Raw genomic sequence first — 25,507 nt, 5'->3', positions numbered from 1 at the left:
GCATTTTAAGAGAGTACTTTATCTCTAAAACAGCGCAGTTTTAATAAATTATAGATCCGTAAATGTATGATGAAAAATTTAATTTCCAGGCATAACAAATTGATCTTTTAGAAGTTACATAAGCTTTCCATCTCCCTGAAATGTCCCCCCTGCACTCCCGTCCTTGAATTCCTACTCACCTGTCAAGACTCAGCTTTCATTTTATATACTTGATCCTTTCTGTCATAATGTAAAGTGATTAGAACTTCCTTCTAGGCAAGGAGAAATGCCAGAAATTCAGCACACCAATCAGGAAAAGGGCATTAGATCGTTAGAGTTGGCTGTAATCATCAAGAGGCTCTCCCGTGCTTTATCGCTGCAGAACGTTCCACCGCCCATCACTCCCCACTCAGTCATTCTGTGGACGTGAATTCCCCGAGGCTCGCTGGAATTGGCTGCAGACACCAGGCTGGCTCCCAGTCTTGGCATTGGGATCTCATTCCGTAAGGATTGTTCTCCTAGTCTTAGGCCATGGCACACGGAGACCAGGCGGCGCAGCAGCCTCAGGACTGAGGATAACTCACTTAACGACGTGGGGTTTCAACGCGATTCCATACTCTTCATCAGCCTTCTCTTGAGCATTGACCCAGTGACCTAAAGATACAGATGACTCCATCTATGTTTGTAAAATAAAACACCAGTGGGACTCACAATTGATTGAAATTGAATAAAAGTCATTTCCAAAGAATGTGAATCCTGGGGTAGTGAGGTCATTAAATTAACCAGCCCTCTTAAGAGATGGATTATGGATGAAATACTTTGAACACAGCCCTTCAAAACCAAAATGTTTAATTTTTTTTTTCATATCACATCTGTCCTGCTATCTTCTATCTTGCAGGGAATACTCTCTCATGTTTGTAAGTAAAGCTGTATTTACCATCATAATCTATAGTCAACTGCAGCTTCCTTTGCTCCAAAACCAGGGACACAGAACTGTTTCATTTCTGATGTGTCTCTTAACTCGATGCTAGTAAAAGCAGCAAGTGGTGGTATTTAATATACAAGCACTTCAAATTCCACAGGAAATGTTTACACAATTTTTTAAAACATGTGTCCATTACACTAGCTACCTAGAAGTGGTAATACTTTTTTCCTCACCAGGTTGCCATTGTGCTGAGTATTTGGGGGATTTCTCCTTTGTAATTGCCTTGACACCCTCTTGTAAGCCATATGAGAAATCAGTTTTCTTGCTCTAGATAATACTATCTAGGTTAAGATACAAAAGTGATATTGTCCCCTTGGATCTCTTTGGGTTTTTTTTTAAAGATTTTATTTATTTATTTTTAGACCAAAGGGTAGGGAGAGAGAAAAAGGGAGAGAAGCATCAATATGTGGTTGCTTCTCATGTGCACCCTACTGGAGCCCTGGCCCACAACCCAGGCATGTGCCCTGACCCAGAATTGAACCGGTGACCCTTTGGTTCACAGACCAGCACTCAATCCACTGAGCCACACTGGCCAGGGTGGAGCTCTTATTTTATAAACCAGACTTGCCTCTACTGACTTTGAACTCTTTACCTTCTCACTCACTAGAAATAGCTGTTACTGCTGGTGAGAGTGTGCTGGAGGGACACAGCCAGTACAGCTGTGTTAAATGTCTAATCCCTCAAGGCGACCACTTGCTGGAGACAGTGCTAACTTGGATTTTCTAATAAGGATATATTTTTAAATAGCCCTTAGAGTAGTTTTCCTTCCCGAATAGCCATTCTCCCAATTCAAGGGCAAATTACCCATTTTAATTTCTTGGGTTACTTATTTTAATTTCACTTTTCAGAAATGCAATAAGAGCTAATGTAGTCCTTTTAAGCTATAAAATACTGGTACATGTTTTACCAATGATAATTGATTCCTGCTATACTTCATTTTTTCCCTATAGCCTTAGCTCTTCAAACTCACCCATAACTAGACTAGGAATGATTACAAACCTGGCAGAACCCCACGTTTTTGAACAGAAAAAGAGGAAACCGCACATCGCAGCATGTGCTTGGGGCAGGAGCCAGGAGGGCCAGGTACGCCTGCACCTTCTGTCTGGATCAGCAGCCCTTGAGTGATCAGGGAACTGAGCATGGGAGCTTGTCCTGTTCTACCTGCCCCCACCCTCACCCCAATTCTCTCGTGTAGAAAACCCTCTGACTCCAGGGGTCATTCTGGTGTCTGTTTCGGTAGGGGGTAGGAGCTCCACCCCTCCGGAAGGGAGACTGTTAATGCACAAGGAACTGCACGCCTGGATCACGTTCACACGGGGGGCTCTCAGCCTCCCAGTTCATCCTCCCACGTCACGTTCGTTCTTTCACGAATGTAACGAGAGGTACGGTGATTTCTGGCATGGTTCCGTGGCCCATGTCCATTTTGAGCAACAGTGACTGACTCAGATAGACACAGGACAGGATATGATTCGATCTTCTAACATCACACTGATGACCAGGAATACAAAGTAGAGGAGGAACATCGTGAAGCCCAGGATCTTGTTCATTCTCCATTTGCACGAAGCGATTGAAGAGATCACGAACAGGAGCATGAGAAAGAGCAAGACGATCGCACAGAACAAGCCGTTGCTGCTGACCGGGACAGGCTGCAGTCCGTTGAGAAGAGAGAAAAGCAACCAGGGAACAGGCAGGCTGCGAGATTGAAAAAACAATGTGAGTATTCCTCATGTTGAATTCATCCCCTGTGCTTCAGCTGTATTTTACCATTTACAAAGCACGTATTTTACCACACACACACAAATCTGTGAAATAAGGCAGCAAATATTAGCCCCATTTCACAAAAGAGGATACTAAGAAAATTAAATTACATGCCCTTGGACTCACAGCTAACAACTGGGAGACTAGACTGAAACCGAAGTTTTCTGGGCCTGGGTGTTTTATTTCACACTAAATCACGTCTGTGTGACCCACCCAGACCTGTGGACGTGGGACTCTCATCTCTAAATTCTTACGATAAGGCCCAGCTCAGGATAACATGCTTTAAATTCTTCAGTGATCAGGACCCCCGCCCCCCCCCCACATGCCCTTTCCCTGCCCCAACCATACCCTCACATAAACGAATTCAAATTTGAAACCAAAGCCACCACTCAAGTCCAGGATGTGACTGGGGGGATGCAAATAAACCAGGCGAGTAAGGGAATGGGTCCGGAGGCTGCATCATTTGCTTATTTATACAAAATGCGTGTAGAGCTGGCAGGACTCCAAATGCAAAGGAGCAGGGATATCAGGAAGCAAAAATGAATCCTACCCCCCCCACCCCCGCAGGTCAGCGGCAGAACATTTGACTGTATTTGGTGTTGGAATTCAATGGACTTCATTTTTCAAGTCATCTACTAGGCAGCATTTTAGTTCTGTTATCTCATCTGGCTGTGACAAATGAAGGGGGGATTCTTTGTTGCCTTATAGAAACCAGCGATATAAATGCCCTTTGATTCCATGTACAAGGAATGAAGCAGAAACCCGGTGAACAGAGCCAACACAAGGTTTTGCAGTCTTACTTAACGTGCCTCAGGAAGCGACTTCGCCACTCACCCCACGGTGATATCAAATATGTTACTGCCCACAGAGCTGGACACGGCCATGTCTCCCAGGCCTTTCCGAGCGACAATCACACTGGTGATGAGGTCAGGGATTGAGGTGCCTGCTGCCAGGATCGTCAAACCCATAATCTCTTCAGAAATCCCTATTGTTTCACCGACCTAGTAAACAGTGAGAGTGGTAAGAAACCGTGGCAACAGCAGGTGGAAAATCTGAGGCTCTTTAAAGCACCGACCCCACACTGTTGGACTCTGTGCACACCCAGCACTCCCAGGGAGCTCGGCACGCGCCCTCGGCCTGAGGGAGGTAGGGCGAGGCGGAGACGGCCACAGAGAGACAGAGAGCGGGCCCCTGCTCACGGCTTCAGGAGATGACTCTGCTCTTGTCTAGCTTGAACTAAAAGTCCATCTGTTCTATCACCTGTCACTGCCATTCAAACAACAGCACCCTCTGCTTCTAAAAGAACTGCCCCTCCAAAGATCTGTTTGTGTCACATTTTCATTTCTAGAACCATGGACACCCTGCTATATGCCAGAGACCGAGGGCGGAGACAGAGGTGTGAGCAGCACGATACCGACCCTCTCAGCCTAGTGAAGGACGGAAGCTTGGAGACAACGTTTACGGCTCTGTGCTAAGTGCAAAATTCCAGGTAGAGCAGAACTGGTGAAGATGCCCGAGAGGAGGCAAAACTGAGCTTGCTCTCGTGTGGGAGTACGATTCACCGGGGGAAAGGAGTGGGAGGTGCCTGGCGGAGAGAGCAGGGAACACGGGTGGTCAGAGCAGACTGTGAAGGGCCTTCTGTGCTGCAATGTGAACGTACGACAGAAGAGCCACACTTGAAAAGCACTATAGTCACTGAGACAAAAAGTCTGCTTGTAACAGTGTAGAGACTGTACAAACACTTGATCCCCAACATTCCCTGGAAATTTGCCCTGAAGGAGAAAGGGGTCCCTGGGGCTTGCTGACACAGGGTTTAGTGCCTGCTGTTCACTCACCTGGTGAGCCCACCACACCATGAGGTATGAGAACGTGGCTATCCATATGATGGATCCCAGGAAGGTGATAACAAAAAACTTCCTAGATTCCTGTTTGGAAGTTTAAAAAGAAAGAGAAGTTGCAGAGGCAAGAGGTCTCTGGCCTCAGAATCAGTGATGGGATCAGCTGGAGGAATGATGGAGAGGGTCTAGAGACCATTGAGCTGCAATCTCTTTCCGGCAAGGAACCCGAGAGGGCCGGGCCTGGACAGGTCTGGTGGCCTACAGGGGTGTCCGGACAGTAGGGAGTTCAGCAGTCGCCAAACTGGACAGAGCTATTTGCCTGCCCCAGAACCAGACCGATCTATGTGTTTAATGTGGCTTCTGCAACGTCTCTTTGCCCTACCCCTTCCTCTGCAGATGCAGACACGGAATATGGAGTGCTTTTGGGTGGGGCATGCTAGTCAGCTCTTTCCCTATAACTAGGGAGCTGGGAAGAAACAGCACCTGTCGCCCTGGGTTTTCACAGGAACCCTGTGAAACGTGGAGGGGTGTAGTGGCATCATTCCTCCGTTAAAACAGGATACGAGGTAGGAGTCAGGGAGCAGCTAGTTCACATTGCTTACAGTGGTGCATAGAAGCCCATTCTAGGGCCTCGCAAGCCCATCGGTGTGTCCCTAGGTGTGTGGTCCCCTCCAGAGCTGCAAATTCTAGCCCAGATCCTCCCTGTGGTTGAGTCCTGCCAAGCTGATCGACCCTGTCTCCCACCCCCTTGGGTGGGATGCCTAGAGACCTCCCGGCCTCCCTGCAGATCGACAGCCTGGGGTTCAGCTGGGCAACCTCACCAGCCTCCGGACGTCGGGCACCGTCAGCCACAGCGGGAACACAATGGGCAGGAGGAAGAGGTAAATGGCCTGCTTCTGCCGGGTCTCGGGCCACTCCAGGGACAGAGGCTCCTCGTTTTCTTCCTCTTCCTCGTCTTCCTCGTCCTCATCCTCGTCCTCATCCTCCTCGTCTTCCTCATCTTCACTGTCACCTCCCTCACCTCCTCCTTCACCATCTGCACCTTTCTCATCACTTTTGGCTTCACCTTGACATTCGGCATCGACTTCCTGCTCTTCGGTTCCACCTTCGTCACCTTTCACTTTGCCATCTTCTCCTTCTGCTGGGAGTTCGCCTTCACCTTCACCATTTCCTCTTGATTCTGCTGGGACCTCATCTTCGCCATCGCCTCCGCCACCACCCCCTTCACCACCTGCACCTTTCTCATCACTTTTGGCTTCGCCTTGACGTTCAGCATTGGCTTCCTGCTCCTCGGTTTCTTCGTTTCTCACCTCGCCATCATCTCCTTCTGTCTGGAGTTCACCTTCACCTTCATTATCTCCTTTTCCTTCTGCTTCAACTTCACATTCACCTTCCAGCTGAGGTTCGTCTCCGCTCTGCTGCCCACTTTGGCCGTCTCCGCCGGCCGTTTCGCCTGTGCCCTCAGCTCCAGCCACAGCTCCGTCCTGCAACCCAAAGCCGACAGATTAACATGTAGTAACTTCCCTGCTTGTTTTCCTTTGCAGTTTCTTCCTATTATTTTTGTTGTCCTCTCAGAATGTATCTAAAGCTTTAGTATGAGGAGAAAACTAGTGCAATTATTCAGCAAAATTCCCTTCACAACATTCCCACCCAGTGCTGGTTTAGTCTTTATTCAGTCATTACCAGGGACAGAGAACTCACCGCCTAAAGCAGCTTCTATCGTCTTTGGCAACTCCGATCGGTTTGAAGTCCACGGTAGCTCCAAGGAGCTACCTTCTGTGTACGCGTTTACTCTTCAGAGGCACACAGAACAAAGCTAATCAGTCTTCCACGAGACAGCGCTCCTCCCTGCATTAAAGCTACACAGGTTCCTCTGTCTTTCCCTCATATAGTGGCCCAGAGCCTTGTCCCATCCTGGTGAACTCATTCTAATTAGCTTATATCCCATGAGGAAGCTTCTAAAGCTGAATGCAGAGCAGTGCGCCGAGTTTAATAGGGTTATCACCTCCCTTGTGTCGGGTACTATGCACCCACTGATGTTGCACGGTATCCTTCGGTGGTTACATCACATTGCTGGGCCCCCTAACCTGCTAAACTGTTATATCACCTCCTATGTGTAAAATGATGATAATACCTACTTTGGGGGGGAAGGGTTATGTGTCAGGCACCATGCTTAGTGGTATAATAATAATAGCTAGCAGTTACTATGTTTCATGAATCGGCTAATTTATGATACAGACAGAATTAAACCCATCTGATAGATGGAGAAGCCAGGGTACAGAACAGTTAACTAGCTTGCCCGTGCTCCACACAGTTTGTACGTGATGACGCTGGGATTTGCATATGGCCAGTCCAACTCAGCCGCTTAACCACCAACCTGCCCTGTTTTGCAAAGGCCAGGGCCAAATGAGGTCTTTGGCTCCCAAACCTCAGCGCGTGGGGAGCTCATTAGAATTGCACATCTCCTTGCACCACCTGGCCCGGCTGAATTAGAATCTCTGGGTGCGGAGGACAGGAGTCTACTTTAACATGCTCACAAGTGCCCCCAACAGGCCCCCTGCAGACCAGTGTTGGGGAACCATGGACTGACTCCACGCACCCCAAAGCCATTGATTCTGAGACTCCTCAGACTGGGCTCTCAGCTAGTCTATAATAACACGCCGGTCCAAGCCCTTGAACAAATGACCTGTGTGCTCATGGAGCAGGTTTTCTGTGACCAACTTCCTGACACAGCCAAGCCCCAAGGGATGCTCAGTGATTCTCCACTCTGCTGCATGCTAAAGCCACCTAGAGGCTTTAAAAACATTCACACCCTAGGACTCACCCCACATAGTCTGGCCTAATAGACTGAAGGCGGGGCCTGGGCATTTTTAACATTTCCCCAAATTATCCTACTATGCAACCAGGGTTAAGAATCCCTGATGAAGTCAAATGTTAACATTTGTGAGGCTTTGCTTTGAATTGGGAAGGAAGAATGAGAAGATTTTGGTCTGAAGTTGTCCCTGCCCTACCTCCCCAGCCCCATCAGGAGAGAAGGTTTCCTGGAGACGACGATGAGTCATTTAAGTCGATAGGCACAGGAGTGTCTGCCTGGCCTGTGTCCTCTTCTCTAAGAACTGTCACCCCTCAGAGTCCCTTCTTCCACACCGAAGTCAAAGCACCCCACCTGTCCCTGCCAGAGCTGATCGGACACAGGCTGGACCCCTGCCCATGACCTGGTTTGAACATACTCTCTCTTCTGGGACTGGGAGCCAGTTGCTGTCTGACACCCCAGCACACTGGAGAACAGACTGGAGGACTGGGGGGGGGTGGTCGAGCGTGTGCATGCTAATACGGAGCCAGTGGGGCCGGGCTGCCAGGAGGGGACGGAGCCTGCACACAGAGAAGGGGGTGTGAGGGAGAGCAGGGCATGGAATGAGAGGCCATCAGGGACCTGGACACCTTCTCAGGCCCAGGGCCAGCTCCCGGGGCCACCAAGCTGGGCTCCACTTCCTGCGCTGGGGCTCCTCCTCATCCCTTTTCTTTGAGCTGGCTATCACAGGCCTGCTCAGGGTACCCACAGCACCATGAAGGTATCTTAGACACTGGACCCAAAATTGCTGGCTTAAGGGTATGACATAATTGAGTGCTTCTGGGTATCAAAAAAAAAACAGTGATGGAACTTGCAAACTGAATGCTTATTCATTACCAGTCACTGAACCTTATTGAACATAGCTGCGTGCTCTGAGTTTCTCTCTGTGGTGGAGACAGAGATGACTCAGAATGGATTCTGCCTTCAGGAACCTCACCACCTAGCAGGGGAACCAAGAGAGACTCTTGGAGTACAAGGAAGGCAGCAATAAGAGTCCTGAGTGGGGAACAGTGTGCCGTAGGCATTCAGACTGGGGGATCAGGGAAGGCTGATAGCGAGGGAGGCATCTGCACTGGCCTGGAGGGAGATCGGGAGATGAGGATGGAGGGGAAAGGCATTCTGGGGAAAGAGGCCATGTGGGCCAAAGGCTGGAGGGAGAACAGCATGGAGACGAGAAGCCCGTGTGGCTGCTGCATGGTGAGAGGCTGTGAGGCTGTAAAGACAGCAGCAGTGCCAGGACTCAGGAAGCCCTGTGGACAAGGCCAAGGTTACCCAGCCCCCCTGCCCCTGGCATGTCAAGCTGACTGGTGTCACTGTTCCTCAGTTGCTGATAGTCCCTAACAGTTATCCATTAGTTTTTTACAGCATGTGACAGCTGGCGACCTGTTCTCCTGCATATTCCCACACTCATACTAGGGTGTTATGGTGAACAGGCCCCATGAGGTATCTGATCTTCACAGTTCATTCCAGAGGAATGAACCGCAAACAGCATTTCAGGCCTTTGGGGACAAAAATTTCGGTCGGCAAGCCCTCCCCTGGGCCTCTCAAATGCCTCCACCTGAGAAGAGGCTGGTGCCTACCTGACTGCCAGGATCCGCCTCCTGGTCATCCTGGACATCTGGAGCAGGGGCAGGTGTGACCGTGACTGTAGGGGGCTTGGCTGGCTCCTCCTCTTTAAAGGATAAACACGGGACAGGTCAGAAGGGTGCCAGGTGTTGGGGGCAGCTGGCAGAGGCTGCTGGGAGTGCCTTCAGGGCCATTGGACTTGTCCACTTCAGGACCTCAGAAGGGAGTTTCTTGTTGATAAGACAAGGAAAATGACATGATGTGAACTGTTGTCGTCCCGTCCACGGGGATGTGGAAAGACGAGACGGAGCCATCCCTGCTCCCCCCGTATTCAGACACTTCCACCCTGGCCAGTGTGGCCCAGGACACTGCGAACAGCTTGGGCAACTGGAGCAGAGAGAGGGCAAAGCCCCAGCCCTAAGGGTCTGGCCGATCCCCCTACCAACCACTCGGAGAGGATGCTAATGAAGTCAAAGACGGCAGCTGGGAAGGCTTGGAATGTCTGGAGAGCTGGGCTCGAGTACAGGCTCTTTGCTTCTTGGCTGTGTGGCTTCCGGCAAGTCACTTGACCTCTCTGAGTCTCCCTGGTCTATACAGTGGGAACAATGACCGCTGCTCTGCCTCCCTCCCAGGCTTCCTGGGCACCTCGGGAGGGCTGGTGTGCTGCACAGAGCCTGCAGGGCAGCGGCTATCTCGCTGCCCTGCTCCAGCTGCCACACAGATACTGGACTTCTGTGTTGCCAGGCCTCTGGCCTTTCTTCCTTGGGGCTGCTGGTCTCAGGCCCACCCCTAGCAAAACCATCCTTGTGTAGACACGGCGGGGAAGAAATAGAGTCCAACAGTCTAATCTGCAACAAAGAAGTGGGAGCTCCACAACCTTCAGCCTGGCCCTGCCTACCCCATCTAAAGGGGGCACAGTGGGCGCAGTGCAGGCCTGCCCATGCTCGGGGCGTGGGACACCATGGACAGCAAAGTGCAGGGCGGCCCCAGGTCCTCGCCCCAGCTGCCTGGCTCCGAGAGGCCGGGGCAGCCGCAGCCCCGGCGGACATGGGGGTGGGAGGTGGCACGAGAAAACCCGCTGGTCTGGCCCTCCTCTCACCTTCCAGTTTGCTCTCTGCTCTGGCCTGAGGCTCGGCCTTGGCCTCCTGATTCAAGCTCTCCTCGTTCTTGTTCTTGGAGGAGTGGGCTGCAAATGAGAAAGGAAACACATCTGGGGCTGCAGTGCCCCCCCACACACCCTCTCGGTCGGGCTGGTCACCAGCAGCCAGGGCGGCTGCCGTGGGAGGGGAGAGGCTGCCTGGGAACTACAACTCTGGATTCCAGTCCCACCCAAACCGTTGTTTCCAATTCTCTGCATTGTCACTAACTGGCTATGACCTTGGGCAAGTCCCTTCCCACCTAGGCCAATTTCCTTTCTGATACAACAACATGGTTGGTCCTGGGGGCAACAAACAGGATTTATTTCTTTGTGAGCCCACGTGATGGCTGCTTGAGTGCCGACTGGAGGGGAATCCTCCTCCACGCTTGCCGGGAGAGTGTGTGATCGGTAGGGATGTCTACAGTGGCCAGGGCATGAAGACGTGATGACAGGGAGATGTGTCTGCCATCCCTGCGCTGGATTATCTGGAAGGTCCTTTGCAGCTTACTTTCTATGAATCTACTGGGAGCTTCACTGTACCTCCAGGGGCACTGCTGGTAGCCATGTTCACAAGCCTTCCCTCTGCGGCGGGAAAGAGGAAATGGCTGCCCACCAAGCTCCCTGCCACACACCCTGGGACCCAGACACGGGGACCCAAACAGCGCCTCCTTCCAGAGGTCTGTGCACACGTTTCGCCGGAGGCGCGCAGTGCACTGTGTGCAGAAGGGAGCCGCCCTGATTTCCAGGCAGGGAAAACGAGGAGGGCAGGTCTCTTTCGGGGGGGCTGTGTTGCAGGAGACATGCAAGGTGCTTTGCAGGCGTAACTTCAGTGGGAGACAGAGAGTAAGGTGCAGGGGCTCTGTGGGGCCCCCTCACAGCCATGTCGTGGGGCGGGGTGGGGGGGCAGTGTGGGGTGAGGATCATGCTACAGATGACAGAACCAGGTGCTGCCATGGCATCTCTCCTGAACTCCATGTGGGCCCTGCCTTGTGAACGCCGGTGACCTTGGAAAGCCGGGGTTCCCCTCCCTGAGAAGGCGACACCATGATATACTCAGAACAGTGATGTGGGGATCTGTGAGTCAAAATAAATAAAAATACTTTAATTGCTGCAATTTGATATTATTATCTTAGCTCAGAACCTGGAACCAGCCAGCCTGGACTTGAATCCTAGTTCTGCCACTTGCTGGCCGTGGGCCAGGCTGGGTAATTCCTTACCCTCTCTGTTCCTCAGATTCTTCGTCTGTGAAATCTGACAGAGTTGTTGAAGGAATAAATGAACTTATATATCAACTTGCTTACAACAGTGCTGGGCACCCAGAAAGTGCCACACCAGTGTCAGCTGTGACAATCACGATGAATTAACCACAGTAGCTGAGAGCAGCTGACCCACAGCGTCTGCAGTCATGAGGCTCCACATTCCAGAGGGTTTGGGTCAGACCCTGAACATCCTCGAGTCCATAATCCAGGGGGACTGAGCAGGTGCAGTCTGGGAAACTGGGTGGGTCAAACTCTGCCTGGGTCCAGCATGGGCAGGAAACATAAGAGGTCTGGAATTTCCTCCTCTCAACCTGCCTCCTGAACTCTCAGAGTAGGCTCAGCTGCCGCTGCCTCTGGCAACAAGCTCCGTCCTGCAGAGCCATCTCTCTGGCATGTGTGGCCCCTCGAAGTGTCCTGGCGGGCCTGCCCAGGAGGTCCTCATCAGAGCTGAGGTGTCAGGAAGCGGGTACTGCACTGCCTCCTTCACCCAAACAAGCCCAGCGCCCCCTTGGCACCGACCGAGCACTGGCACCTTCTGCCAAGCAAGAAGGGCTCCTCCAGGTCCAGTCCTGGCTCTGGGAGTATCTGCTGGCTGTTGGCTGGAGGGCCTGGCAAGAAAACCAAGCTCCCCTCTTTCCTTTTCACCGCTCACCACACGGCCTACCCTCTCACTGCGCATGACACCAAGGAAAGCAGGTGAGGTACAGGGTGTCTCTCTCTCCAACACACACACACTCGTCCGAGTAAAATCACAGAAGAGGCGTGGGATCGCTGGGCCCCGGGAGGTAAAGCCCCTCCACAGGCTGCGAGTTCGGACCACAGATCACTCAGGGAAGAGCTGGAACGCCTGAAAAGGGTGGAAACGTCTGACTGCCCTTTGGAAGCAGCCTATGGGAGCACAGCCACGTGTCTGGAAAGTCTTGGGAATGAAGGCCTTCATCACAGCCCTGGGCGGTGCAAGCCCCCTGGATGGAATCTCGGGGTGCAGAACCAGGGCTGGCTTCTCGGAGCAGGACTGTGTCCCAGCGCATGCCAGCGATCATTCTCGGTGAGGGCCGTCCATGCCTCACAGGCATACAGTGACCACACATGACTGTCTTCCCAGGGACCACAGTCACTGGCTCCCCAGAGCTCATTCCCTCACACGGCCTCTCAGCTCTCATTTCGGCGGATCATCTCCTTAGTATCAATCTCCTCCGACCTCGGCCTGGCCTGGACATCACATAATCCTGTTAGGACAAGTAGGCCAGCTGGCAGCTGCTGGTCTCGGATGTGGCCTAGGCGGGAGGGCCCTGCCATCCCACTGAGAAATCTTTAAGACTTTGCCAGAGTCGGCAACTCCCTGAGGAGCAGCCACGCATCACCCAGAGAAGCAGCTCCCCTCATGGCGCAGCAGCACCGGGAACACATAGGCTGCCGGGGGCTGCGGCCCACTCTCAGACCCCAGCGGTCCTGTGTTTCTGGGGCTGACGCTTGCAGATGGCCGCTCTCAGTGTCCACCGAGGCTCGCATTAAGGGTTTTCTACAGAAGGCTTGATCACCTTGCCTTTCACTCTGCTCTACACAGGACACTATACTTCTTTTAAACACCCAAATTCCACTATTATGTCTGAAGAAGATACTTAAGGGCTTGAGGAATTTCTGAGCCTGCCATATTTGTCCCAGGACCAGAAAGGTTGGTCAGAGTGCTCCCTGGGGCTCAAAGGTCTCTACTGTCACACACGGCTCAGTCCTCCACCCGCCTGCCCAGCTGTGACTCCGACCCCTTGGCTTCTGCCCAAAGGCCCACCTTCCCTTGATGGGCCTTCTGCCTGCGCTCCCAGTGCTGCACCAGAGCTCCAGGGATGGGGGGAGCGGGGGACTCCAGGAGAGCAGGTGCATACCTGAGGGGTGCCTTGTGGGGCCCTGAGAATCATGTTGGGGGAAGCTCTTTGGAGAAGGAATTGGTGAGATGGATGGTGAGGGTCTCAGCTGCCTCAATCATTTGTCAAGTTGGACATCAGCCCTCACTGCCCTTTGGACCCTCAGCATCCCCAAAAGAGGTCCTGCCAGCTTCCAGGATGTCCTTTGGGACTCCCAGTGTGGGGCGGCATGGCGGGGGAGCCTTAGCAGTCTTCCTAGGACACCAGGGCTAAATGCAGAGCGAAGGGAAGTGCCATCAGGCTCCTGGCACCTACAGGAGGTTCCCCTAGATGTGACCCTGGCCAGTCGGCCGAGCCAAGCTGCCTGGCAGGAGACTCTGTGGGACACAGGAGCCAACTTGTGGGCAGTGGGCTGCGCAGGGAAGGTGCTGAGGGCAGCCCCAACGTGGGCTGTGCCAGCGTGTGACACTCGAGGCTCACAGAGGCAGGTGAACCTCCTCATTTTACAAGAGAGGACAGACAGGCGAGCCAGGAAATTGTGGATATGGATACCTAAGGGCCGTGGCTCCTGGGGGTGCTCTCCCCTACCAGGGAGTTCCCTGTCCTTGTCTCCACCCTGTCTCCCAATCTGACTACCACCCGCTCTCCTCTGCCACCTCTCTGTTCCCTCTCCCGCCCTCACCCCACCCACTGCTTATCAGTTTTGCGGGTCCCAGTTGTCCAGCTGCAGGAGGGACGGAGTGGACAGGGAGATCACGCAGGTCTGGGGAGGCCTTGCTTACCTTCCCCCAGGTCCAGGCTGTGGAGCATGAGCCAGTAGATGGTGCTGCGGATGGTGCTGTTGTGCAGAGAGGCTGAGCTGCTCCCTCGGGTCAGCACGGAGGTGAGCTGAGCAGGAGAGAGCAGCACAGGCCTCAGTGGGCCCCTGGCCGAGCCCAGGGAGGAGCCACCCGAGGGCCTCCCTCCCGGTGAGATCAGCACAAAAGCACGGGAGCCTCATCCTGGCCTCCCTCGTCCTGCACCTCAACCAGGAGAGTTACACTGCTGTCTGTCTCAGCCTCCCTTCCACGCTTCCATGACCGACTAATTCTACCGACTGAATAACTCCCTGAGGTCCCAGCCGGGAGCAGCAGGCGGTGCGTGCTGAGGATAGCACATCACCAGGGGTTTGTCCATCGCCCAAGAACAGACTCCGAGAAGCACACACTCCCCCACACACCACACAGACAGAGCTGCGCAGTCCACAAACAGCACTGTGGGGCTGTAGCACTGCCGCATTCCCAGAGACAAGGCTGTGAGCCCCTTCTACAGGACAGGAAGGGAAACTCAAGGAGTTCATGAGGGGTATAAATGAAAGTCAAGGCTGGCACCTGGGTCTTCTGATTCCCGTTTCAGATTTCTTTTTTTTTTACCCATGTACTCTAGAACCTTCCCAGGCACACACATACACAAATCTATAGGTACAGACACAAAGATGTGACACACTTATTCACAGCGACACACACAGATTTACAAAGGAGCATCCAAAGACAGCAAACACTCGCAGCGTCCTCCGTCCACCCCATCCCTCTGCCTCTGAACTCTTCTGCCATCTAGTGGCTGTGGTAACACAGTACTTTAAAACGGGCCCAGGGATTCTCTCTCCTGATGGGGGAGATTTAGTTCAGACCCAGCCTCTCCTCTCTAAGGTCTCCATACTTCTTCACAGCTACCCCATAGGCCAAAGGCAGCTAAGACAATTTTTCAGAAACTCCAGACTCCCCTGCCCCCAGTGCCCCTCTGAAGGCTCCCCTAGCCCTGGGCATTCCAAAGCCACAGGTAATTAGGCTTTTGATCGATCACAGCATGTTGGGGTTACAAAGCTGGACGTGAGTTCATCTAGTCCAGTTGTCCTACAGGTGCAGAACCTGAGGCCCCAGCTCATCCAGTGGGCTAGTGGCAAAGCGAGCAGTGACAGGCTAGCTCCCAAACTGGCACCTTCTCCAAGGCCACCTGGGGTTGCGAGTCCCTGGTATAGGAGCCCACTCCTCCCCTGGCTCTCCCTGGCGGCAGCCCCAGGAGCATGCCGGGCCGGAGCCCAGCCCAAGATGCCCAGCATCAGGACCACAGTGCCCTGAGTCTGAGGCTGTCCTCTGAGACCCCACAGTGCCCTCGCAGGCAGATTCCACATGGCACCCACCTTCAGCTTCTTGTTATCCTGTAGCTCATCCTCCGCAACCGCCCCATCACCTGGCTGCAAACAGGGACAGCAGTCACAAGACATTCGGAGAGACCCTTGCTTTCTCCTTCCTTCCCTCTCTCTCCAGGAGGCCCTCAGCTTGGAACACAGAGACACACCCAGAGACAACCCAGCCTTCCACAGCCCAGCTGCAGCCTGCACACATCGCTCCCACTCAGATGCGTCCACTCACTGCAGCCCAGGGACACCGCCTGTCTTTCAGTCTCCCGGATGTGCCGTCCTCTTCACCCACCTTGAAACCATGATCATAGGGTGCCCACCTAGTTCTCTTTTATAGACTTCTATTCTTTTCCTTCATAACACTTTCCCACTTTATCTATGTTAGTGGTATGTTAGCAAACATGCAAATAAATCTATTGCCCACGAGCATTTTGAAGGCAGACTGCCTATTTCATTCGCCCTGTGTGTCCTGCATGGAAAGAGTGCAAGGGTTCAATAAATATTTGTTAAATGAATGAATGGCCTTCTAAATATACCTAATCTATTCCAACTTCTGTCACCTTGTCCATGCCTTTCCCTCTGCCTAAAATGTCTTCTCCATACCTCTGCCAAATTTTTAGAAAATTCAGGGTAAATTGTTTTTATTCTTTTTAAAATATTTTTTAAATTTTTATTTATTTTTTTTTAGAGAGAGAGGAAAGGAGGGAAAGAGGGAGAGAAACATCAGTGTTTGGCTGCCTCTCATGCATCCCCTTCTGGGGACCTGGCCCACAACCCAGGCATGTGCCCTGACTGAAAACCGAACCTGTGATCCTTTGGTTTGCAGGCCAGCACTCAATCCACTGACTGAGCCACACCAGCCAGGGCATCTTTTTATTCTTTTAATGCTTACCCAAGGATATGTTTACTGATTTTTAGAGAGTGGAAAAATATCTCACATCAATATTTTTCTCCCCAGAGAGAGAAATATCAATGTGAGAGAGAAACATCAAGCAGTTGCCTCCCATACATGACCCAACCGGGGATCGAACCTGCAACCTAGTTATGTGCCCTGACCATAACTTTTTGGTCGGTGGGACGATGCTCCAACCAACTGAGCCACCTGGCCAGGGCCAGGGTGAATTCTTTCTGATACAAAGCTTTCCACCTCACCCTCATTTCAGTTCACTCTGATCTCTCTTTCTCCTAAAAAGCTATATAACAACACTGAGCACATTTTTGTGAGGCCAAAGTCTGGCTCTGTAAAAAAAGTAAGAGCTAGTGTCCTGGGGAGCTGCAGAGCAGTCAGCTGAGAAGTGGGACAGCCCTAGAATCAAGATGAAGGCTCATTAAGTGCACAGTATGTACTGTCTGGACCACCAGCTTGCCACTTTGTATTTACTGTCATTTAAACTTTTAAAAATGTATTGTTTAACTTTTCGCATATATGAGTTGTCTACCTAGCTAGACTTCTTATTTTGGGGGCCATGAAATGAACTTACGATATAGGCATCTCTGTGCCACTGACCTGTGGCACAGTGTCTTGTGCACAGTAGGTACTCACAAAGGTGAGTGACTAGATACTCCCAACTGGCCTCTAGCGCCATCTTCAGGCAGCGAGGTCACTAACAGCTGCCCCCAGTAATGTCTTCACCTTCTTATTGCCTCTTGCACCCCACCAACCTCCACCGCCAGAACCAGAACTGAAATTGCTACACTCCCTTTTCTGTTCACTCAGAAAATTGAGAAAATACTGCCTGAGCTGGGACTACCCACTCCCCATCCACCCAATATGTTCATTCATTTAATTCTTGTTTCCCAAACACCCGCTTGCTTACATCACGCTGTGCTGTAGGGATTCAAAGATGCTTTAGGACGCAGATTGTATGTCCCGAAAGGAATTAAGGCAAATGACCACACAAACACATGACAGATCAGAATGTGTTTCAAGAAATGAGAGGGACAGATAAAGGTGCTGCCAGGATGGACAAGGAAGGCTTCCTGAAGTGAACAGAATTTGGGTAAGTGTTGAAGGATGCGGGAGGTCTGAATGCTTGGATACACAGAGAGTGAATGAACAAATGATTGAACAAATGAACAAATATACAGATGAATTAAAGAGTCTTGTTTCTATGGTGTGGTGAATATCACATTTGCCTCACAAATGAATGTAATGGAGTAGAAATAACAAATGTGGATACGGAGCGGGGCACTGTGGGTTTTCTGAACAAATCACTACCTTTTTCCCAACATACCTGTAAGTGCACTGGGATGCTGGGATCTATAGCGCCGCCCCCACTGGCCCAGCCACCTCCCTGCACATCATACCCAACCTTCATCCAATGAGTTCTTGGAGGCAAAGAATGATTAGGAGCCAGGACACTATCTGGGATGGCTGGTTCTGGCCCAGAGGGGCAGGGGAGACACACTTTTGTCCCCTGATGCTCAGGCCTACTGATTTGTCTGCAACTCTGATTTACTCAGCCCAACTACTTCTCGATGGGCTCATTGTTCACGGCACATCTCTCTAACCTCAGTATGCACCTTAACTTTCTGAAGCCCCTCGCATCCATTCTCTCATTCAATACTGGTAACTCTATGAAGTAAACAAACTAGTGTTATTATTGCCATTTTGATAGATGAGAAAACAGAGGCAGAAATATTCTGTGACTTGCACTCACAAAGATAGTGACAATCCCAATCTCCTAACATCCCTTCATGGTTTTCATTGCTGCTGTTGTTTTTCCTAAATCACATTTCTTTTCCCAAGTATAATAAGAACATGAGATCAAATCTACATTCCCTAGTGTCTCTGTTTCAGATTATTGAGGTAAATGGACATGATGTTTGCCTACATTTGGGTGTGGCTGAGGGCTCATTCATGGGTACAGTGCCAGCAGTAGGTGCTGTCGAATATGCCCTTATTATAAACACACTCCCACGTCCACCTCTCCCTCCACACCATTCTCCCTCCTCTCCCTTCAGCCTCGCCACCCCACTTTTCCCTTTTCCTCATGAAAATTAGCAAAGGGGCTGAGGAAACTGAAGAGGATGTCTTCATGCCCGCCACCTGTGATGGATGTGTCTCTCTGGGAATGAGCAACGGGTCCCTTGCAGCTAGATACTCATAGGAACCTGGGGAGGAAACATGGTGGCCCCTCAGGGGGCGTGTCCTCTGGATTTCCAATTTCTATCTCCCACTGATGTAGCAATTAATCATTGAATTCTCCCCTTCTAGACACACATCCCTGACGCATTTCCCTAAGCACACATTAGTCAGACTTTTACAAAAACATTCATTCAGCAAACATTTACTGAACCCCTGGTCTGAGTCCTGCCTTTACCCAGGTTACACTCTGGGTGGGGACCCTTCACTGAGCACAGTCTTCCACCCTCATCCACTCATTTTGATCCACTCATGTGTCTAGGCTGGAAACCCAAGACTCTCCCCAAACTCCTCCCTCTCCCTCACAGCCCACATCCAATTAGCTATCAGACCTAGTCCTCGGGAGTCCTCAAATCTGGCCTCATCTTTCCACTCTCCTGCCTACATTCCTGCAGCAGCTCCTGACTTCTGATCTGTTCTTCTTCTGGTTCATTTTCTACCCCTCAGCCAGTGATTTTCAGAGCAAAGCACATCATGTCCCTCCCCTGCATCTTGGGGGCCCACTGTCTTCAGAAGGGAGTCCAGACTCCTTAGCTGCGCACACACCAGCCTGCTGCTTTCCTCCAGTCCAGCTCTGTCTAACAGAAACAGAGGGCAAGCCCAGTCAAAACAGGTATAGTTCTTTGAGTTATTTGGACTCCTTTCTAGCAGACAGCAGTTAGTGTTGGGAAGTCCAAACTACAGGTGTTTAATTTTAAATAAATATAGCTTTGTCTTCAAGGGTAGCCAGTAATTGAACCTGCTATTTTAAAAAATAATTCTGTTAATCAAAACTCATCCCGGATCTGTTTCAACAAACAGCTAAGCACAGAGGTGCCCCACTCTCACTGGCTGGCAAACAGCTGCTATGGGAGCCCTCGGACAGCCTCTGAAATCGGTCAAAAATTCTCTTTTGAAATCATGATCATGCTTCACGTCCTTGGCAAGCTTTGCTCTGATGAAATGGAAAATTCAGAATTTGTAGAGTTTAAATAAAAACAAATTTACTATGAAGGACTGGGAGGCAAGTTAGGGACCTTTTGACAACTGCTGACCTGACGTGCACCGGGCATTAGATGCTCTCCACAGAGGAGGGTACCAGGCTCCACGGCCACCCAGAGCAAGGCCTACCCCAGAACTTCGCTAGAGGGAGGCTCCTGTTCCTTCACAGTGAGTGATGTGATACTCTGGGCCTCCCTTTCTTTTTTAAGCGGCTGGCTTCCTGGAGCAGTAGCCTGGTGGGAAACAGAGCTGACTGGGGGTGTTAGGATTCTGGATTCCAGTTCTGATACCTGCTGGACTGTGTGACCTTGGGCAGAACATTTCTCCTTTTTGGGCAATCTGCAAATACGGCCACTGGGCCTCGGTTGATCAGATCAGACAAATAACCATTGTGCTGGGCCTGCCAGAATTGAGCTCATCCGGACACAGGACATTATCAATGAATGTTAGAACTAGACAAGACCTTTTGGTGATTAGCTGGACTTTGTCACTTTCCCAAAGCAGGGAAGGAACCTGTCCAAGGTCACACAATCAGAGGCAGAATTGGAGTAGAAGCCAGGTTTCCTGCCTCTCAGTTCCGTGCTCCAGCCACAACACCACATTATCTTGAAAACCCTAAAGGAAGCACACTTTATCTCCTTTGCGTCCTGTTTCTCCCAGACATGCTTCTGAGTTCAGTCTCCATCTTGCCCACTCATCAAAACTGCTCGGGATTAAGTAGCTAAATCCATATACTCTTTGCACGCAAAATTTTGCTCACACCAGGGGCTTCTCAAGACCTGGAACCACCAGGCCTTGAGCCAACCTTTGCCCGAACTCGGCCTGTAGGAGTCTCAAGGAGTAGACTATACCTTCAGGTGAATTTTCAGAGATGACTTCCCCGATTTAATCTTCTAGATTACTGAATCATGCAATGAGTTTTCTAAGAAGGTCCCTCATGGGTACAGAGAATTTCTTGGAAAGCAACTTTGGGGCCAGGAGAAAGCCCCAGAGTTTGCGCTCCTGGTATCTAGTCTCCTGTCCGCACAGAGAGCGGCTCTGCACTCAGGGCTGGCTTGTCTGTGGATAAGTGGAGCGCCCACCTTCTCCACTATTTTAAAAGCAAAATAAAGTCAAAATATTCTCCCCCCTTTTTTCTCAGACCCCATCCAAGCCATCAGACCCTCCAAGTCTGGAATGTGAACAAACAGGACTAAAGTGAGGGCGCTAGGTAAACCCTAGACACCACACACATGGAGAGTTGATCACTTTTCCCTGCCTGGCATCTTCTTGGACATTTCCCAAAGCCCAGTTCAAATGTTATTCCAAAGACCCAGTCAGACCAAACTGGGCTCAAACCCTGACTCCAACACCTATTTGCTGTGTGACTCTGAACACATGCGGTTGGGTTTCATTAGGCCTCAGTTTCTCCCCCTGCCAAAGAGGGATCATAACAACAACCATTTTAGAAGATGATTGGGTGCTGAGCCAAGGTCGTTCTTGGCAAAGGTCCCAGCATAAGTGCCTGGAAGAGAGTAGGTCTCTAAATGTTGAACGAATAACAAGAGAACCAGAGCACCCATCTCTCTAGGTGTCTGACCCAACGCTTTCTATTGTTTAGTCCTGGCCTTCCCCCGACCCTTTTGCCCCAAAGGGGCTACAGAAGCCTGAGCTAGCCTGTTCTCACCTTGCTGAAGTCCCCTAGGGCCATGACCTTGGCCACTGGCCTCCTGCTGAGCTGCTCCTTCATCCAGAGCTCGAGCTTCTTATTCCACTTCATGGTGAACACATAGAAGGCATAGGCCAGCAATAGCAGCAGGCTCTCCCACCAGACAATGAGGCTGTCCAGGAAGAAGAGAATGAGCATCATCAGGTCAAGGATGTAGAAGGAGACATCACGGAATAAGGGCCACCAGGTGAGGTTGAGGATCTCCCGGGAGAAGAGGGCACAGGTGCCGATGACAAAGAGGATGTTGAACACAGCAGAACCCACAATGGTGCCAATGCCCACATTGCTGTGGGAGATGAAGACGCCAATGAGGGAGGTGAAGAGCTCGGGGGCAGAGCCTCCGGCAGCCATGAATGTGGCACCTGCCACGTCCTCAGAGATCTGCAGCTTGTCTGTGATGACGCCCAGGGCCGGCACAAAGTACTCGTCACACACGATGGCCAAGGCCACAAACACATACATCATGCCAAAGATGTGCAGGACCACCCAGCCCTGCCGCCGCTCCTCCAAGCTGAACAGGTCTGGGGGGTACTCTGCCTTGGTGTGGTGGTCCGGCTGGCTAGGGGGCAGCGCTGAGGGACGGGGCCTGGCCGTCTCTGCGGGCAGGCCCGTTGTCAGGCTGGGGGTGGGGAGTGTGGGCACAGCTGGAGCTGGCTCCACAACCACACAGTGACGAACCTGGGTAGTCGGGTCTGCCTTGGCACTGGGGGCTGCTGAGGTGCTCGGTGCTGTGGAAGGTTTCTTCGCCAGCCCCCAGAAGGTGGCTAAGGATATTCCCATGGTTGGTGCGGTGGTTCTGGACGAGAGATTCCTAACCGTCCAAGCAGTAGTAGAGGCTTTGGTTGTTGCTGGGCTGCTTCCTGTTGTGGTGCTAATCGTCACCTGCCCCTCAAAGATGGCTGCAGTGGGCTCTAAGGCCGGTCCCTGGGAAGTCGTCAGGTTGTCCTTTCCCACTAACCCCTGAGGGTTGGTCAAGCTGTTATTGTCCATTCTTCTGGGGGTAGACAGGGTACTCTTTTCCACCACACTCCAAGGAGAAGTCAAGATGTTTGTTTCTATATCATTTATCAGGAAAGTTGGGGTGTTATCAGTTACTCCCTTCAGAGTAGTAGGGGGGGTTTCCTCCACTGTTCCCTTGGAGGGGCTGGTCTCCAATGCTTTGTAGGTTGCCACAGTTTCACTGTCTTGCACTGTCATTCTGGGGGTGACCCCATGTTTTCTTGCCATTGTCCTGAATGTAGACAGGGCAGTGTTTACTACTCTACCATGTGGAGATGGGGTGTATTTTCTCACTTTTCCCCTGGCTTGAGTTGGGTGGTAGTGCTTCACTTTTCCCCTGGGTGTTGTTGGGGTGTAATTCTTTGCTGTTGATCTGCTTGCTCTTGAGGCGTACTGACTCAGTACTCTACTTGGTGTAGTTGGGGTGTTTCCCTTCACTCTTTCTGTGCCTGCTGCTGTTGGGCTGTAGTTGTTTTTGGGTATTGTTGGAGAGGTGTTGGCGGTTGTTCTGGGTGTGCTGGGGGTGTTCTCCATTGTTATGTCAGGCGTCACTTCCTCCTTACCCATTGTGGCTTGGGGTGTCAGTGTCTCACCCTCCATTTCAGAGCTAGCTTTTAGAGGGTCACTGCTCCCTGTCACCATCTCGTTGGGAAGGTCCCGGCTGGCCAGTTGTACAGGGTGTTGGGAAGAGAATGCTGCCCACAGTGAGGGGAGGCCCCGGGGGCTCCTCAGGTGTTGGTAGGTGGAACCAATGATCAACATTCCCAGGAGAAAGAGGAAGCGACTCCATTGAAGCCGTTTTGGCCGAAGTAATGGCCTTTCCTGCGTCCCCATCCTGATCAATTTCCCCATGATGACCAGTTAGGCCGGGTTACAGAAAGCCTCTCATTCCATCCACTGAAAGATGGGGGCTGTTCTGGGATTCAGAGGGATGATCAGGGAAGATTTCTCCATGAAGCGCAACTAAGAGATATCCACAAACCTAAAGGAGAAAAAAAGAGAGGAGGAGAGATTTTATTTGGGATCCACCAAACCCTTACCTGGAAAAGAATAACGATTCATGCAGGGGCCTTTGTGGTGGAAGACAGTTGTTTCTATTGGAGCAAAACTGCCTCTGCCCCCTGCTTGAGGGAGCAATGCCTGCTCCTGGGGAAAAGAGCACGGAGGGGTCCTCTGTGCTGGGCAGGCAAGCCAGCAGCCCAGGCTCCTGAGCCGGGTCCACCAAGGTCTGCCAGCACTCCTCGGGTCCAAGCCAGAATTGCTGGGAGCTCAGTCATCACTAGCTGGTGCCATAGGCCACAGACCTCTCCTTATCAGTGGCATAAGGGAGGTAAAAATATACGGTTTTAAGCTTTAGATGAAAAGAGGCAACAGTGGAAGACAATGCCAGAGACGTAAAAATTCTGCATGTTTTTTTCAGACTGACTTAAAACAATTCCACCATATGATCCAGAGAGGACAAAGCTCAAAAGTTAATGTCACGAAAGTTTCCAGGCAGTGTGATGCAGTGGGAAAAACATGGAGAACAGAGTCAGAGGCCTGGATTCCCAGCTCTGCTACTTGCCAGCTGTATCACCCTGGGTGAGCTGAGCCTCAGTGCCTCATCTGAGGGTGAAATGGGTATAACACCTATGTTGATTATGCAAAGCTGACCTCTGGAAGGACGTCTGGAGAAGGGAAACTAAAGGCCAGGGATCAAAAGGAGACTTACTTTTCAGTATACATTATTGTTCAGTTTAACCTTTTAACCTTATTATTATATAGATCACGTTTTTATTTTAATTTAACTTAATAGAAATAACAGTAGTAATAACATCTAGCTATATGTACATAGTGATAACAAGACCTATGCCATAGGAATGTTGGGAGGGGAAAACACACAAGGTCTGTGAAAAGCACGGCGCAGAATCGGGCGCTACATGAGGGCAATTTTACATAAGGACACAGGAGTGTCCTTATGAAAAGCCCTCCAAGAATCCTCAGTTTACAAAGAAGGGCATGGAGGCCCAGCCCAAGTAAATATTTATTAAATCGCTCATCCATGTTCACAGATTATTACAAAACAGCAACTAGAAGTGACCAGTTTTGCATGTGAAGTAATCTGTTAGAAGTGAGATGAGAGACCCATACAATCTTCGGTGGTGAAAGGTAGAAGGAGTTGCCGACACTGCTTCATGTAACTCCTCATTCGGGACACGAACACACGGAGGTCCAGAGAGGTGTGACTTGCTGTAATGCCCCAGTCTTTCCAGAGTACCACAGTACAGATGCAAATGCAACTGTTTTAAAAAGCAAAAGAGGGACTAGCAAAAGGAGAACTACAAAATAATTGATTTTCCTTCTTTGTCCTTGATCCCTATAATTGTCTTTCCACCATCTCCCTGTCCACCCTGTCCCTTGCCATAAACTCAACACTTCGAATCTCCTAAGAAAACTTCGGAGGCTCTCTCCCTTTCTGGTATGCCAGTGTCTTGTAATGTAGCAGACCTCGCATCCCAGCTGATCGGTCCTAGCTAATCACATCATTTACCTTCAAACCTGGACATCTGGGTGTCTTCTCAGTTCTGAAAACTTGTCAACCCAGGGTCTCAAAGAGTGGGTCTGAAGCTGGACAGCAGGGAACACCCCATTCTCCAGCCCCAGCTCTCCTATGGATCCTAAGTTCAAGGTGGGGCCCGGTGTGAAGGGCACCTCAGAGGAGGGATACCCAATCCCTGCTAATGCCGCCTCTAAGAAGCTTATCATGACATCGTGCAAGTTCTGGGTCCTTGCGCCTCCGCCAGAGAATAAGAGGGTGCACCTTCCACCAGGGACACAAAGGGGCCCCTGCAGTCAAGGGGAAACTGGGAGAACTTCTCAAACTTGCTTCTAAGCTCTGGGAATGAGAGGTGGTCTGCGTTTTCCATGCTTATGGGAAGGAAATATTTAGAACTTTGGCTCTGTCGGAACCAAGAGAAAGTCTTGGGGCTTAAGAGGTCAGAAGACCACAGCACCAGGCTCCATTTGCTACTGTGTGATTCTCAATGTAATTAATCTAAATGTAAATGTGGAGATGATAATACCCGGCCTACCTATTCGTAGGGTGGATGTGAGAATCAAATTTTTAAATGAGCAAATATCTGCTCAATTTTGCTGTGAACCTAAAACTGCTCTAGGAAATAGTCTATTTTTTAAAAAAAAAATGAGGGAATGTAAGGAAGATACTTTACAAATTTTAAAGCATATCACATATACAACTATCTGATTAGAACTACGGGAA

The 25,507-nt window shown here is 50.9% G+C and overlaps 1 protein-coding gene across 7 annotated transcripts; it reads right to left on the bottom strand.

Moving 5' to 3' along the window:
• Window positions 1–1,456: 1,456 nt before the first annotated feature.
• SLC24A1 (solute carrier family 24 member 1) lies at window positions 1,457–24,910 on the bottom strand. 7 transcript variants are annotated; one of them, XM_045823177.1, is made up of 11 exons: window positions 24,779–24,910; window positions 24,379–24,527; window positions 21,208–23,230; window positions 15,416–15,469; window positions 14,019–14,124; window positions 10,077–10,163; window positions 8,992–9,083; window positions 5,382–6,044; window positions 4,558–4,647; window positions 3,557–3,723; window positions 2,352–2,656 (listed from the first exon to the last, which is right to left on the bottom strand). In XM_045823177.1, the coding sequence occupies exons 3-11, from the start codon at window positions 23,098–23,100 to the stop codon at window positions 2,407–2,409; spliced, it is 3,402 nt and encodes a 1,133-aa protein (XP_045679133.1). In that variant the 5' UTR covers window positions 23,101–23,230; window positions 24,379–24,527; window positions 24,779–24,910; the 3' UTR covers window positions 2,352–2,406. The 7 variants fall into 7 exon arrangements, with proteins under 7 accessions (XP_045679135.1, XP_045679133.1, XP_045679132.1 ...); XM_045823176.1 differs by lacking the exon at window positions 24,379–24,527; XM_045823179.1 differs by lacking the exons at window positions 3,557–3,723; window positions 24,379–24,527 and having other exon boundaries at window positions 1,457–2,656.
• Between the last annotated feature and the right edge of the window lie 597 nt (window positions 24,911–25,507).

This window comes from Phyllostomus hastatus, unplaced genomic scaffold (assembly GCF_019186645.2).
Source record: "Phyllostomus hastatus isolate PE091 unplaced genomic scaffold, TTU_PhHast_1.1 phas_scaffold_501, whole genome shotgun sequence".
Lineage (NCBI taxonomy): Eukaryota > Metazoa > Chordata > Mammalia > Chiroptera > Phyllostomidae > Phyllostomus > Phyllostomus hastatus.
The sequence above is the reverse complement of the archived record's forward strand: the minus strand, read 5'-3'. Positions and strand labels throughout refer to the sequence as shown.

What these genes read in the sequence shown, in the direction of transcription:
- SLC24A1 (XM_045823177.1), bottom strand. Translation starts at nt 23,100, where the DNA reads ATGGGGAAATTGATCAGGATGGGGACGCAGGAAAGGCCATTACTTCGG. An exon ending in AGGATAACAAGAAGCTGAAG is followed by an intron (nt 14,125 to 15,415) that starts GTGGGTGCCATG and finishes TCTCCTGCTCAG; the next exon opens with CTCACCTCCGTGCTGACCCG. An exon ending in AGGCGGATCCTGGCAGTCAG is followed by an intron (nt 6,045 to 8,991) that starts GTAGGCACCAGC and finishes TTTGGGTTGCAG; the next exon opens with GACGGAGCTGTGGCTGGAGC.